Source organism: Vanacampus margaritifer, chromosome 10 (genome assembly GCF_051991255.1).
Source record: "Vanacampus margaritifer isolate UIUO_Vmar chromosome 10, RoL_Vmar_1.0, whole genome shotgun sequence".
In the NCBI taxonomy this organism is placed as follows: Eukaryota; Metazoa; Chordata; class Actinopteri; order Syngnathiformes; family Syngnathidae; genus Vanacampus; species Vanacampus margaritifer.
Genome location: NC_135441.1, coordinates 27,314,245 through 27,330,104, shown reverse-complemented (window position 1 = coordinate 27,330,104; position 15,860 = coordinate 27,314,245). Strand labels below are relative to the sequence as shown.

Genomic DNA, 15,860 nt, shown 5'->3' with positions numbered 1-15,860 from the left:
CTAATAGCTGAATGCTAATCTAAATGCTACATTTGAAGTAAATTGAAAGTGAAATTATGAGAAAATTACAAAGTATTAATTGTAGTTGAAAGATAAATAAATAAGAAGAACACTTGGACCCGGGAGGCGTGAATTATTGAAGCAAGTTGACATTTATATGGAAAAGTGCTATCTGAAAGTACCCTCCATTCATTTAGATGGAAAAGTGGAACTAATGAGCATTCCCACAACTAAAAGCTTATTTAAAAGCAATATACACGATTGCTGTCTTAACATTTTCCACTGGATTTATTTTTGAATAAATGGAACCTAACACCGTCTGTTTTCACCGTGGAAATATCAGAAATGGCTGCATGAGCGGAATTGTCCATTTCAGCCTCTATTGCCATGTCAAGATTTGATTTGTTATTTTTTCCTTTCGGACATATTACAACCGGTGACATCGATCACATTATTTGCAACATTAGCATCCCAAAGAAGAGCTGACCGGTTGACGACATGGCTTATATTATCTTCACATGGTCGATAGATAATTGACATAAATAATGAATTTAAAATTCGTTACTTCAGAAGTGTGTATCGAACCGGTAGCCCTTGGCTATATTCAAAAAGGTTGGTAATCCCTGCTTTCGAAAATGATCCCAAGCGATTATACAGTTTTGCGGGGCGACGAGTGATTTTCAGGGTTGGGGAATCCGCGTCCACAAAAGTAAAAACTCTCAAACAGTTTGGCTTTAGCCACAAGTGCTAAGTCCTACTCAACAGGTGGAGACAAGCATGTTTACCTGCCAATTAAGACCAAGCCGCTCTGGCTAAAGCCAATCTATGATGGAGTTTTTGCCTTCTTTTGATTTATCATCTTCTTCAATCTGCTCTAAAAACAACCAGGGCTGGCAATCATAAATGATAAAACTGTTCAATATATACAAAGGTTATTAGACTTGTTTATTATGCCAATAAAGACCTAAATAACAAACTAAACTCTTGAGTAATGGTAAGTCAAAGCTAAGTACAGTTTATTTTTGGAAACGCAGGTGTTATTTAATTAATACCCCGGACGGTGTCAAATAACAGCATTTCATGAGGTCGTGTTAGATTTAATTAAATTGGGCAAACGCGACTTGGCCTACTGAACATAACATATCATATCATATAGAATATAGATAGAAACATAGAAGAGTCGCCATGTTTGTGTACATGGAGACTGCCTTCACTTTCTCTCTCTTTTTTTTTGTTTTTTTTTTTGTCTCAAGTGCGTTACGTGGGAAAGTCCCTCCTCCTCCTCCCGAGCACGTCCAACTACACCTGACGGCGAGTTGGGACTTTTTTACCGGCGACGAGACAAAAAATAATTATAATAACGAGAAACTCACCGGGGTCACGTCGATATTCTTTGTTTGCTCGTCTTTTTCGCCCCACGTTGACAAGACAGACTGACTGACGTCTTTGTGTTAGCCGTTTCCGGGTAGAAGAGTTTTTTTTTTTTTAAACGACAACAACCAACCACCCCTTCACAGGTAAGACGCGTTTCTGTCTGACATGAACAAATTACTTTATTGTCCGTAAAAAAAAAAAACACCCAAGAAAGACAAAAAACATCAACTGCGTTTTAATAATCCAATTTATGATGTGAAAATATTACAACTACTTTGTTTAGCTTTTGCTACGAAGTCAAGAAGCTGATCGATACCGTCGAACTGTTTACTCATTTCGGTTCATTTAACATCTTCTGCTACATTGAAATTGTAATGAACGACTCGAGGCCACCGTTGACATGGAGACACTGAGTTATTTATGAGCGGGGTGATAAACAAGCAGGGGCCATAAACGTCTTATTTTAGGAACTTTTTACTGCAGGACATGGAAGTTCTGCCTGACATTTTGGAAGCCTTTGTGTCCAGGTACGACCAATTGTGGTAACTTTATGGCTTTATGACTTTTTGAAAGTGCGAGTATCACAGTCGCAGTCATTTGGCCAATGACAAAATAAGTGTTGCTAAAGACTTTTCATGAAGAGCCCCAATTCAAGTGATTAGAAGCACCTGTCTGTGTACCTCGGATCACATGTCATGTCATATGTCATGGCTGCCGTCTTTATGACTTTATGGCGCCTTTTTTGGAATCCGCTATGGTTCTTGGTTCAAGTTCAAAATGCAGTTTCAAAAGGCCCTGTTTGTGGCTGGACATTTCAGACCCGCTACTGACAATTCCGAACATTTCTGGTATTTCCGCAAAAATGCTTTCGTTATTGTGTGAAAACAAATGGCGAATTGTATTGCGTTTTGCCTGTGACTACTATATAAACCAGGTGGATTATAGTAGTTATTAGTTAAATGACAATTAATCACATTTTAAAATCAAAATATGAATCCCCACAAATCAAATGACAACGATCCAAAGTCGAATGCTTTTCAATGAGCGGGAGGGCTTCTTTTCACCTTGTAAGACCGTCATTTTGACTTGTGACGTAGCATCGGAGTTGTCCATTCGTACACGTTCAAGAAATAGGAGACAATATATAACGCTTAAAGAAATGATCAAAACACTTTCGCTCGCACAATTCTCCAAATAAGCGGCACAGTCTACTGTAAACGGCCTCATTAAACAACAGATCATTATTCGTGATTGGCCGATCAGCCTCTGTGCAGTGTAGCAACCCTTCATCATAATATACGGTATATTTTTGCATTTTCTACACTGTCAATTTAAAATAATGTCCTGTTTTTTTGTATAATAAAGGGATGAGAATTTGGCTAGAATATTTTTTTTGTAATCTGATTTCTCAATGAACTGATAGCAAATAATTGACAGATTAATCGATTATTAAAATCTTTAGTGAGCAGCTCTGAAAAATGTGCAGCTAATTTATATGATCGCTATCATCCGATTTCAATCATGGATAATCAGAATCGGCAGCATAAGACCCTGATTGGAACACCCCTAATACTTATTATGTATTTCAATGTTCAACCAAACCATACACAGTGTGAAACTGCTGACCAGGGTTGTGGCACGTTTCTGCAGCGAAGGTGTGCAACTCTAAATTCAGACTTGCCTGTGAACTGTAATAACCCCTTTAAAAAAAAACAACTTGGTGATCTGCGATAAGAGATGATTGTGGAACGCAACATTTGGCATGCAGAATTGTTGTGACATAAGCAACAATAAATCTGAGATGTTTTGAAGTGCATCCAATTGTACAACTTTATGGCTTTCTTTTGTAATTAAATATCCATTTAGAAGATGAATAGGCTGCCATCTTGAAAGATCAACAGGCTCTTTTTAGGATCTTCTAAATATGAATATAGATAAATAGAAGAAGAAAATGAAATGTCCCTTGGTGAAAATCGACACATTCAAGCTTTTCGCAATGACGTCATTATCAAATGCCGACGTCCTTCTTAGTTTGATCAACTTTCCTTTGTGTGCAATTTCCTTTGCTTGTAATCCGGAATTTGACGCATCGCCTGTCTGACGGTCGGGTGAAATCATTCGTCTGGCGTGGCGTCACCCGATTTCTGTGAGGGTGTGGCGAGACATGTGACTCACTGGTATACGATATCGTCATAGCGAGCGGTCGGGCCCAGACTCGTAATCCCTGGTGAGGCCTAAGGACATTGTCGGACCACCAACATTCTCCCTCTTCCGAGCAGTGGAAAAAGCTTATATTGTCACATGATTGCGACTTGCAAGGTATTTCAATTGGAGGAGGCGTTTGCTCGTTAAGGCAAGACAACATCTCCAGGCTAAAACAGTCTTTGCTCAGGTGAGAGAAACTACACGCTGTTAATGAGCAACTCAAAACAAGGTGCATAAGAAGGAAGATGGAACAACCTTTTACAGAAACGATTTTCACATCTTAAATATTGTAAATGGACTCTGATAAGGGAGCACTTGTGGTTGGCAACGCTGTGAAGTTTGTGGGAACCAAACCGGGCTTTCTCCTGGCTACGCTACCGCCTGCTCTCTTCCAGAACAGGACAGAACAACATTTGATTTGACATTGGTGGCTTGTCTCTTTTTTTTGTGTGTGTGTGGTGTTTTTAGGAGCAGCTTCCAGCTGTTTCCAATTAGGCATGAATTGATCAGGTTGCTGGTTTGTAGGAATTCCGCGATTTTAAAGTCGGTTTCGTAACTGCTGAAACTTTCCATCAGCGGTAGGAGCTGTTTTTTTTTTGTTTGTTTATTGCAAGCAACACAATCCCTACAATGAGAGTTGGCATGTCTACAATTGGTATAATAAGCTAGCTAACTAGCACGGCTAACATCAGTTCATTTCCACTATGGTCCTTAGAAAAACAAGAAAAAAATAATGAAAAGAGGAATACCGGTACATTGCTTATAGTGCTGTCACTATCGAATATGTTTAGAATCAATTAATCTATTGATTATTCAATTGATTAATTGACTAATCGGATTTATTTTAAATTTGCATTAAAGTGTATCACAAAAGCATTTTTTCCCCCTGATTACTGTTTATTAACCAGTGATTTATTTCGTACTTCGTATTTGTATTATTGATAAAAAAAGGGGGGGGGGGGGGATTAATGTTGTTACCGGTTCTTTTCCAAAGTAAATACAGATGTTTGCAAATGTCTTATTTTGATGAAACCATAACACAGAAGATAATCAGTCTTCTTTCATGAAGGACTACAATTGCTGTTGATATGCTGAAATCAGAGAATTTGGACAATTTTAAATAAATAAAAAAAATGAATCTTTTATTTCATTGGAGAGATACACACATCTAGAACTTTGTAAACAAAACACAGCAATAAATAAAATTATGAGATGTTCCCCAGTTCAGTCATCGGCCATTTTTTTTACCCAATATTACACACATTCTGCCAACAAACTGTTGTGAAAAGTAAAGACTGCTTATCTTTGATTTGTCGTGTAACGCTGTCCTGAATTTCAAGGCTTTTGTGTCATTACTTTAAGTCTTAAATCTTTTTCTAGCGCCTCATAGTTTGATTCTTTCTGACATCATTTTTGGAGAGTGACATCGCCTTGACTTTGTGACACGAATACACGTTACTTACATAACTGCCAATACAACTCGTTTTTTTAAATTAATACACATATGGAGTGATGGCATTTCTTAATTTAAACTAAACGTACTCATAACCATGGGAGAGTCGTCGTCTTTTCGCTTCCTCAAAGTGATGTTATACAAAAGCATCCCATTTCTTGACAGCGAGAAAGTGACAACAGCGGTAAGAAATACCCGTACTTAAAAGTATTACCGTGAAATGTGTTTTAAAGGTCCCATGCCTCAAAAAAAGATCATAATAATCTTTTATCGGGTTTGCAAGATAATTTGGGTTGAAAAATGACCAGGATGCCCTTTTTCATTTTGCTTGGTCACTTTGACCAGGTTACTCCGATTGGGTTGCTTTTCTCCTTGATTTGAAAAGACTTTTCTCTGATTGGTAGTTGTAGGCGTCTTGTGCCCGCCATTTCTTTTCATTGTTGGCTCCATTGAAATTCAGCCGTCCGTCAGCAGACTTGTGACCGGCCACGGTGCACTCTGAGGCGGCCACCTCCAAGGTGCCACTCAGCACCCTCGCGGCAACCCTGTGGTGGGCTGACCAATATTGCGTAGTTGTGGTCGTCTTGCTTATAACTTGCAAATGTATTTTTTAGCGTGTGTGAAAGCTTATGTCGACGAAGCTGCCATCCTCCACGTAATGTGCCAGAACACAACACAATTCTGCTTCCAAGAGAGTTTCGCTGGCAGCTGATGCAAAGTTTTAGCTTTTGTTTATCCCAAAAAATTTTCACGTGTTTCGAGTGTTGAACCGACGTCACAGCAAAGCCAAAATCTGATGCGTTCATTTTGCAAGCTTTCCTTTTATCGGCTATTGCATAACAATCAACAAAGATATCAAACTTAACTCATTTGCTCCCAAAAACATATACAAACGTATTTTAAATATTGCCATGGTCCCAAAAAACGTATTTATAAGTTTTTTTATGTGTTTTTTTTTTTCATGCTAGAGCATACAGAAAGAAGGCTTTGATGCAGCCTCTGATCTGAAGATGTCGCTTAAAGCAATGGTATTTGTTACGAAAAACGGCCAGCAGGTGGCAGCAGAGTATAAGAGATCAGCCAGTGCCATGTTGCAACAAGCTCTTTTTCCCAGTGTTTTAAACAGATTTGTGAATAATGATGAAACTTTAGTATATTATAATGCTAATTGCTGCAAAACGGAAAAGGATAGAAATATACTTTTTTTCCCTGATGATAGAAGAGACTCTAATCTTTCTTTTGGAAGGTCCCATGTTTTTATAGCAATAGAACACAATATTCTGTGGGCCTTACAAAATCAGTCAAAATCCAGTAGAACAGCCGGGAGCGAAGGGTGTTGCTTCATTGAAAATGGCTGGGAGTCAATGAGTTAAACAATGTCACCATTTCATTTTGGGGGGGAAAAAAAATGAATATTTAGGAATGTGAGAGGGGTAAAACCTACGGTGTGTGTGTCTGTTCTCTATGTTGCAGATGACCCCAGATGCTGGGGTGTGTGTGGAGCGTATCCCTGTCAATAAACAGGGTTTCACTGTACCTACTTTCCCACCCCCTCGTCTAAGGGTCACAGCCTGGGTGAGTTTGTTTCTGCCTGCGTGTGTCACAGGATCCTTCTACAGGATCCATTACAAGAGCAGGTATCACTTGTACCAAGTGAAAAAGAAAAACACACGGATCAGACGTTTGTTTGCATTCAGTCATTCAGTCGACTTCACCTGACAAAGTGCAACATCAGCAGACCTCCACACAACACACACACACACACACACACACATTACTTACGGCCACTGACAAGAGGAACACTTTGCTCTCGGGCCGAGCTGCGCTCTGCCTAGTTACACCAAATCACCACTGCATTCCTTCCGCCTGTGCAGCGCACACATATTCCGTCTGGCACACTCAGGCGCACACACACACACACGCAACACACGTGCACGCCCAGACATTATCGTGACGGTGTGCAGGGGAGGCAGGGCTCTGGTTTCATTGAGGCTGGAGGCAGCTGCTAGGTTCGAGTCTCGTGTTTGCGTGCTTTGACTGCTCGCCGCTCCACATCGGAGATACCATCTCTGGTGAGTACAATACGAGGATAATAACCCCAGATGGGGGGGGGGGGGGCGGTGGGGGGCGACTTATCTTCAAGACCGCCGTCGTAGAGAGAACACTCTAAAGTAGTTTCTTGCCAATGTGAGCAAGTCTGAACAAATAACAAAGCCAACATTCTACTTCCAACTCCACATGTTGAACTCAAGCCATTTACAGCAATTTTATCCGTCCTTGTGCACCCAATTTGGCATTTCTGACTAGTTGAATGTTTACGTTTGTTTTGATGTCATGTTTTCCGTAGCTCTTCCATTCACATGCGCTAAGCGGACCCAAGTTGAAGGTCCTCGGTTTACGATGGCCCCGACATACTCTCTACGGTTTCAAGGTTACAAACAGCACCGTCGTTTAGTTGGTTGGGTGGTGTAAGAAGAAGGCACTGTATTTATTATTTGTTTTAAAATCATGGCCAAGAAATGTTCTTCATACAAAAATATTTCATGTAAATCTGTTAGCGGCGATTGACTGGTGGCCACTTTAGATGACCAGATCAGGGTTGCCCAAAGTCAGCTGCTCTGTAGCTCACCTGTGGACCCCGATTCAAAAATAAATAAATGAATGAAATAACATTTAAAAAAATGCATGGATGTCAGGTAAATGACAAACAAACCTTTGTAGTGCTTTTGGACAAAGTCACTGCTGTTGGAATCGCGGTGCGGCGGTATTTGGATGGCCGCCTTTTATAAGTCAACGGAGAAATAAAAATATGAATTGCATAAATTGTAGATGCAACAGCTCCGGTTGTTTTGGGAAGTCTAATTGGAGTGTTTGTGTGGGAGATGTTTGGCTTATTGTGACTGAAGTTGGTCCTGAGAGAAGGCCTAGCTTGCGGTCTCTCTTGCAGTTCATCCACATTGAATGCGGCCACAAGCGCTTATCCGAAATGTCATCATGATTGACGGCAACAATTGAGAGGTGTGTCCCAAATTCCGATACAGTCTGTCCGCCTATTGCTACCTGCACTTTGTGTGCCAAATGACAGGACAATTACACTACAGTGAAAGCCGTGTATTGCAACAAATATATTCCAGACATACTTGATAGGGGGAAATCAGCAATGTAGACCATATTAGGAAAAAAAAACAACTTACGAATTTACTATTCTCACGTGCTTTAACCATATTTAAGCGTACTGTATTCAAACACCAATAACGCTATTAAAACACGCGTCTTGCAACATGACTTTGAGGAAATGAAAAAAAGATTCTGTGGCATGCACAATTCTTCAAAATAAGAGGTCGGCTTAGAACAAGCATGCGTCAAAATCTTGTCAAGCTCAAGTGGATGTTGACTATAAAACTGACAAATAAAGAAAGAAAACGCCAACATTTTTAAAGGCTAACGCAACACTAAATCGACCTTTTTTTTTGCCGATAAATTGTATAAACTGGTGTCTACAAATGCTGTCTACAAGTCCTGGTCATTACTTTGACATTTTAGTGCATGTTTAAATTTAAAAGCTTACATTTGGGGCAAAAACCTTCAGGTAACACACTGGGATAATTTCAATTTGGCTGTTTGGCCTCTCGTTACACGAGACGATACATACTACGTCACTTGTTTCGCATGACGTAGTCGCCCCCAACACCCATCGGCTCGTCGCATTTAAAGGGAGGGGCGTGCCACGGGAAAGTCAATTACGCTGCATCTATTCTAGTAGAGTTCAGTGCTGCCTAGTCTGTTGTGGCAAAACATGGTACTGCACTGAGGCTGGCATATGTAAATCTCAGACTTTCCTGTGTCGTGTAAAAAAAAAAAAAAAAAAAAATCCCTCAAAAACGTACTTACAATATAGCAATATACCCGGGTGTGATTCACTGAAATCATCAATCGAGAGGCGTGTCCCAAATCCCGATACTGTCGACGGCGTGTTGTATCGCTACATATAGTTTGTGAAATCCACAACAGGTTAAGTACAGTATGTGTTTCTCTGTGTTGTAGGAGGTCAGATGTTTGTTCCAAGAATGTGTTCCTATTCAGCATTCTTCTTCTGAGGGAGAATTTAAGGAGATTAAGTAGTGCACAGAGCAAGACTGCTGCTGATTGGGTTCAAGGGGCCGTTAGTGACAGGACCTCCACTGCTGCCCACTTCATTCAAACCTCTCGCTCTCTCGTAGCACCACGTCTTTGTTCCTTAATTTAGCAACGGTTTGACTTCAGTCCACACTCTCCTCATTTCATAGTTAGCTCCTCCCGTGGAATATAGAGCAACTTTTTTTTTTTTTTTTTTTTTGTAGCTGAAATGAGAATTCCTTTTGTCCCTCAGGAAGCCCGCTGAGAGGAAGCAGCTGCAGTGCGCTGCCATGTTGCTATCGCTTGCTTGATTTGTCATTTCCTGTGGCCGCCTTGAGCGGGAGTAGCTCTTCAACCGCCTCATTTCAACTCGCTCTGTTCGTCTCTGTCCACAGAAGATGAAGACATGGAGGTAGCGCGACCGTCGGCCCTTTATCGCACACCGACCGCCTGAGCGCAATCGCCTTCACTTGAACGCGCCGTTTTTGAGGATTTGCGAGGGACGATGTCTACGGCAGAAACCAAGACTGCTGGCTTGTCCTGGGCGAGGGTCTGCAAGGAGTGCGGGCAGCAGCACGAGGGCCAGGACAGCCACCTGTACGAGTATCCCGACGATGTGGACGACGAGCTGGTGTGCCACATTTGTCTGCAGCCCCTCATCAGGCCCATGGACACCCCCTGTGGACACACCTACTGCTTTGAGTGTCTGGGCAGCTTCTTGAAAGAGAAGGACTTTTGCCCCGTGGACCGCCAGAGGCTGCAGCTGCACCAGTGTCGGCCCTCCACCCTGTTGGTCAGGAACCTGCTTGACAAGCTGGCTGTCATGTGTCCTTACTATGCAGAGTGCCAGCAGCAGATGCAACGCTGTGAACTTCAGCCTCATCTGCACAATAGGTAAACCTCCTCAGGCTTGTTTGATAAGTCAATAAAACATTTTTTAGATAATGCCAGCAGTATCGACTGGAATATTAAATCAATATACTGGTTTCACTAATTTAATTTGTTAAAAAAAAACACACAAACCAAAGCAATAGTTCTCATGAAATGAACGCAATTTATCTTATTAGCATTAATCTATTCTTGTCCCTTATTTTAGTAGGGGTGTAGTTAAAAGTAAATAAATTACAATATATATAAATAAGTGAAAACACACTTTATTAAAACTATAAAATCACTGTGCAATGTCAAAAAAGCATTGCAAGCTCACTTATAGGATAAGCACTCATTGTAGGGCTGTGCAATTAATCGAAATTCAAATACAACTTCAATTATCACATTCCACAATTACAAAATCAGCATAATCTTAAAAAAAAAGATTAATAATACTAATTTTGAGTTGTTTAAATTTATACGTTTGCAACTTTTACAATTTTCAAAATAACTAATTTCATTTATTTTTAATCATTCAAAAGGAATTTGCATAATTATAGTGTTTCAAAGAATGTTGTTTGTCTTAATATTTTTTTACATTTAAACATTTTCTTGTCTTGTACCAAAAAATAAATGAGCGTCCTAATTGTGATTTCAATTATTACCAAAATAATCGTAATTAACTCATTCACTGCCATTGACGGCTATAGACGTCATAAATTTATTTGAATTAAAATAAAATATTATTTTACTCTATTATATTATACTATTTTACTCTTGTTAACAAAAGTGGGGGAAAAAAGTAAATAAATTAATAGAAATAGTTCAAATGAATTTTTGACGTTTATAGCCGTCAATGGCAGTGAATGAGTTAATATTTTCTTTATAATCGAGCATCTTTGTGTGAATTCATTAGGATTTCAGTGTGCCTCCCAAATGGCTTCCTCAAACTAAAATGGCTAAAGTCATTGAGACTTTTTGTGCGTGCAAGGAATTTGTCCATTGCTGGTGTTCAGTCGTAGTAAAACAACATTTTGTATGTGGAGCCTCAAAACCCAATGCAGGGTCGCAATTTTCCGACGAAGGTACAAAAATTGGTGCGTTATCTATCGTCATGTTAAGGCCCCTAAAAGAAAAATTATAACATTTTTGACTTGAAAAATATCTGTCAGGCACAATTGACACAGCATCGCGTACTTCCGCCTCTGCCTTTTACGCCGAACCCGGCGAAAGCATGATATAGTTAAAGTTCCCTTACACGGTACAGAATGGGTCAAGTAAATAATACCTAAGAGTGAACATGTCAAACAATAACCAAAAAGGTTCAAGTGTAACAGAGCAAGTGCATAACAAGCTTTGTAGTGATGCTTGGGGGGAAAACACACTCCTCCTTCCTAATGTCTAAGTGAGAAGATTTGTCAGTTTAATATGCAGCCGAAGCCCACAGCTCCTTAGTTTAGCATAAAGACTAACAACTGAGCTAATCTTTCTACTATAGCATGTCGAAGGTGCACTAAGTCACACATTTAAATGCATGCGTTTAATCCTGGGATCGTTGTGAGCCACACGGCCTCTCAGCTGGGGAACAGAAACTTCCTTGACTCTTTCTGCCGGTTGCCAGGCAACTTCGCTGTCTGGCCATTTATTCAACAAATCAAACACAGGTTTAGCTTCACATCCTGATTGCGATTTAATGCTTAGCTAACTGTTTGATGGCTGCAGTGTAATGCTTAATGGGCACGTTGGAGAGTGGTATTGATCTTTTCTAATCAGTTGTTAAAAAGCCTGTAAGCGCATTTGTAATTCATACATTATACAGTAAATTCACTGCTCGTATCGTTAGGTACCTGCATTTCTGCAAAATGGCAACGCCACTAAATAGGGCACTCTATGGATTGGGTGGAATTCCCAACACCAGCCATAGATTATGTAAGTCCCCTGTGTGCGTTTAAAAAAAGTATCCCATTCTGCTTCATTTCATAATACTGAAAATCATTAACATGAGAGTGGTGCATGTGCACTATAAAAATATGTGACCTGCTTTGAACTGCTGTCATATACTTGATTGTGCAACATGGCGATCTGTAAATCAGTCGCCAGCGAGGTGCTGCTCATGTCCTGCCCATGTCCGAGGTCGGCCGCGGTGACGCAGCCTGTTGTGGTTGGCGGGCAGCGGCCGCTCCTGCGCAAACAATCAGGGGGCAAAGTTCGCCCGTGAGGAACAAGCTCACTCAAGTATGCAAAGCAGTTTGAGCATTTATTCCATAGCCTTGAAAACCACCTTAAAGTCTATATTATACTAATACCCTATTTAAAATAATTAAGAAATGATGTTGAAATTTCATTCACAGTAGAAAACTTTAGAGATCTATTTACTTGCTTATTTAATTTAGCTTAACACATGCTAATGACCTTGAAAGATCCCTGCAATTTTTGTTATAATTTTTTAAACCAATGTGTCAGTATAGTTTAAAAGAAAATGTTTACTGTATTATTTTTCTTTTTTTTTTACTGCAAATGAATATTGTCTCCAAATATCGGTTATCGGCCTCCTTGACTTCTTATAATGTGTATCGTATCGGCATTGAAAGAAAAAAAAACATACCGGCCTATCGCCACCTTGATATCCTACCGATGGTCGACGTAGGCTACTCGTACGCTCAACTTTGGCATATGGGTAGGAAGACATACTACTAGTAGAGCAAAACAACTGCATAATACTAGTACTGCTAGTGCAGTTTTGACACATTATACTAGTGAGGTTCATGGACTTAAGGTGGATAATATCGAATAAAAGTTTTCCATAGTCAAGTGGACACCCTGCCTGTAATACACACAAATGAACTTGCCACATAGTTTAAGGCACAAGTATTTTTCCTTTCCATTATTATGTCCACTCCTCTCATTGCACCTCATAAAACTGCTATTCTTCCATGTTTTTAAAAAAAAAAGAAAAAAAGTCATTGAGCCATCATCACTTCTTCCTGATCGTATTCTGTCCACCCCGCAACCCCCCCCCCAGATGTCCCGCTTTCAGGAGACTCCGAGAGGAAGCAGAGAAGAGGAAGAGGCCCTCTTGGAACGAACTGAAGGGACGCAAAGGCGACGGCGATCTGTCTGCTGACGCTAAACATTCAGAAACACCGCCGCGCAGCACCGCCAGAGACCTGCCCGATCCCGGACTCATAAACCCCGCCTACGAAGAAAGCGAGGACGGTATGGAGTCATTTGTCATCAAGACGCTTCTAGTGCATAAGTCGTTCCCTCAAGATGTCTGGCTAATGTTTAGCTGAGATGAAAAGAGATGATTTTGCCGCTGTGCCCATCCCCCGTCTGGAGGGAGTGATTGTAGACGCAGAAGAATTGCTGATTGTCGAGTCCCAAGTCTGCCACGGGTGAATCATTAGCATAGCTGCAGGAACACGCAGCAAATTACAGCTGTTTTAAGCAGACACCCTTTGCCTGGAAAATTACTGCCTGCTTCTTGCAAGTCTGTCTGGAACTACATTTACAGTCATATCTGGACTATAAGCAGCGCTAGCTAAATTTGGAGAATACTCGAGTTTGTTACACAATATAAGCCGCACCCCACTGTAAGCCGCAGGTGTTTTAATGTTACCGCACCGGGTTCCCGCTACTTTCTTTTCCATTATGAGGGCGCAAATTGTCTCGCTCTAGATCTGTCTTCTCTACTGTATTTGGGCTCACTTGGTTTGTTTTGCTTTGCCTGACGCTCTTGCGCTTCCTTTATAGTGCGCCCCCTTGTGATCTCATGGATAAGCCGCACCTTTGTATTAGCCGCAGGGTCGAATGCAAGTGAAAAAAGTAGCGGATTATGGTCCAGAAATGACTGTAGTTTACAAATGAACTACAGACAACCCCAGGGGATACTTTTCAGTCCCACATGCAAACCCACCGCATTTATTTTTTTTGAGAAATTTGAGCATATTCAGGTTTTTGCATGTTCACAATATGTGGCCTTTCAGAACCTTAATATTGCCAATATTTGGGTTTTAAAAAGGTTCTAGACTACCTATAAACATAGTCAATATATTCCGTCTCCTTTTTGGGGAGAACTGTTTTTAGAGTTGAGTTGGCAGCTCTCTGTGCCTCTTCTTCTTGCTCTTAATTACACAGCATACATCCAGTAATGCTCAGTGCTGACCGGCACATTGTGGCAGTATGTGGTATTGCAACAAAAGCATGCAACTCTAAATTCCACATTGCCTGTTTTAAACCCATGTAAAAAAAAAAAAAAGATTGCTTATAAATCTGCATTAAATGCGGGAGCCGAAAGATAACACCCAAAATAGTTTTTTCATAGGAATTGAAAACACGACTAACGAGTAAAAGCAATGCGTATTTGCTTCAATGTGGTCTGCGTGACTACACGTGGAACTTAGTCCTCCTCACTGTCCTGTTTGTTTTACCTATCTCTACTCCGCAAGATGGAACATCACGTGTGTCGCGCTCTCTATTGACACGGCGTTATGTCATAGATTTACAGCCAAAGGTCTTTCACCTCTGCTTCAACACAGGCATCAGTAGAAACGGGGAGATTGATAAGGTTGGGAAAAACACCCAACCTTATCAATGCTGTGTGGTATTTTTAACATTTTTATCAAAGATAAGACGCAATGTACAGTGCAGTGCTCAACATAAATGGATACACTCTCAACAGATTAGTTGTTCTTTCGGAATCAATATTTGTTCGTTCGAGAACTGAATACAGAAGTTTCTTTTCTAAGGGAGTGTACTCTCGCTTGTATTTTCTATCTGTCTGTCTGTCTATTCTTGTCATTTGCAGTGTCTCTGAGACAGGGATGTGATTTTTCCGCTAATTCGCGGAATTCCGCTTTTTTATCTCCCCCCCAAAAAAAAAAAATCCGATTTTTTTTATTTTTATTTTATTTTATTTTTTTTAGTAGTTCATTGTGTATGCACATGACTCCGACAGATAACATCTTCTGCTATAACAAAGACATTTGTGGTATGCTCTAATATGAGTTACTTTTCATTTGGTCATGATACAATTATTTGTTCATGAAATTTGAACTCTTCAACATTATTTATGTGTTAACTTAGTAATCACATTAGTTAGATATGATGATATTCTCAGTGATAGTTTTTAAAAGCAAAGGCAGTCCAATGTTTTTGAATGTGACTGATTTTGAGTTGACTAAAACTGCCATTTTATATGGGATAGTTCAATATACATTGAAAATTTATGCTGTTGTTTTGTCTATTTCTTTGTCATGTGAGTGCATTGAAAGTACTTAAAAACACGGAAAACCCATGAGCTCCGCCTTGTCCCCCCACCAGGGCACTGCCCTGGACCTAGCTGGGTGCCAGCGGCCCCCAGACCCCTGGCTAAATTTTCAGATAATTTCACTTTGGTCAAATCACATCCCTGCTGAGATCATTTTAACACGATTGTAGCATCCAAGTGGCCAACGTGTAAATTAGCACATTATTAAAATTAATATGTAACATTCTGCAATCTTCAGCTACAGTCATGTTATGACGGCCAGTGCATAATTGTGAAGCCAAAGTAGATGACAACCTTGTCATGTGTTGAAAACGAATGGAGCAAAGTAGGAAAGGTGTTTCATGACAGTTCTCGTCCCCCTTGATGCCAGACAACACGCCGCTGCGCTCCAGCCTGGTGTCGGAGTCCAATGTGGTGGAGCTCTTCAGAGAGGAGGCCGATGAAGAGCTGGGCCTGCGCATCGTGGGCGGCAAAGACACGCCGCTGGGCAACATCGTCATCCAGGAGATCGTACGCGACTCGCAGGCGGCACGCGACGGCCGACTGGCGCCTGGAGACCACATCTTGGAAGTA

At 40.6% G+C, this 15,860-nt stretch overlaps 1 protein-coding gene across 6 annotated transcripts in view; it reads left to right on the top strand.

The window, feature by feature from the left end:
* The first annotated feature begins 1,275 nt into the window (after positions 1 to 1,275).
* The window catches only part of lnx2b (ligand of numb-protein X 2b), a 32,726-nt gene continuing 18,141 nt past the window's right edge, over positions 1,276 to 15,860 (top strand). The window contains exons 1-5 of one of the 6 annotated variants that reach the window (XM_077578630.1): positions 1,277 to 1,517; positions 6,506 to 6,607; positions 9,547 to 10,042; positions 13,041 to 13,234; positions 15,658 to 15,857. In XM_077578630.1, coding sequence (XP_077434756.1) covers positions 9,654 to 10,042; positions 13,041 to 13,234; positions 15,658 to 15,857 — 783 coding nt within the window. In that variant the 5' untranslated portion in view covers positions 1,277 to 1,517; positions 6,506 to 6,607; positions 9,547 to 9,653. The other 5 variants (XM_077578628.1, XM_077578631.1, XM_077578627.1 and 2 more) reach the window with 5 other exon arrangements.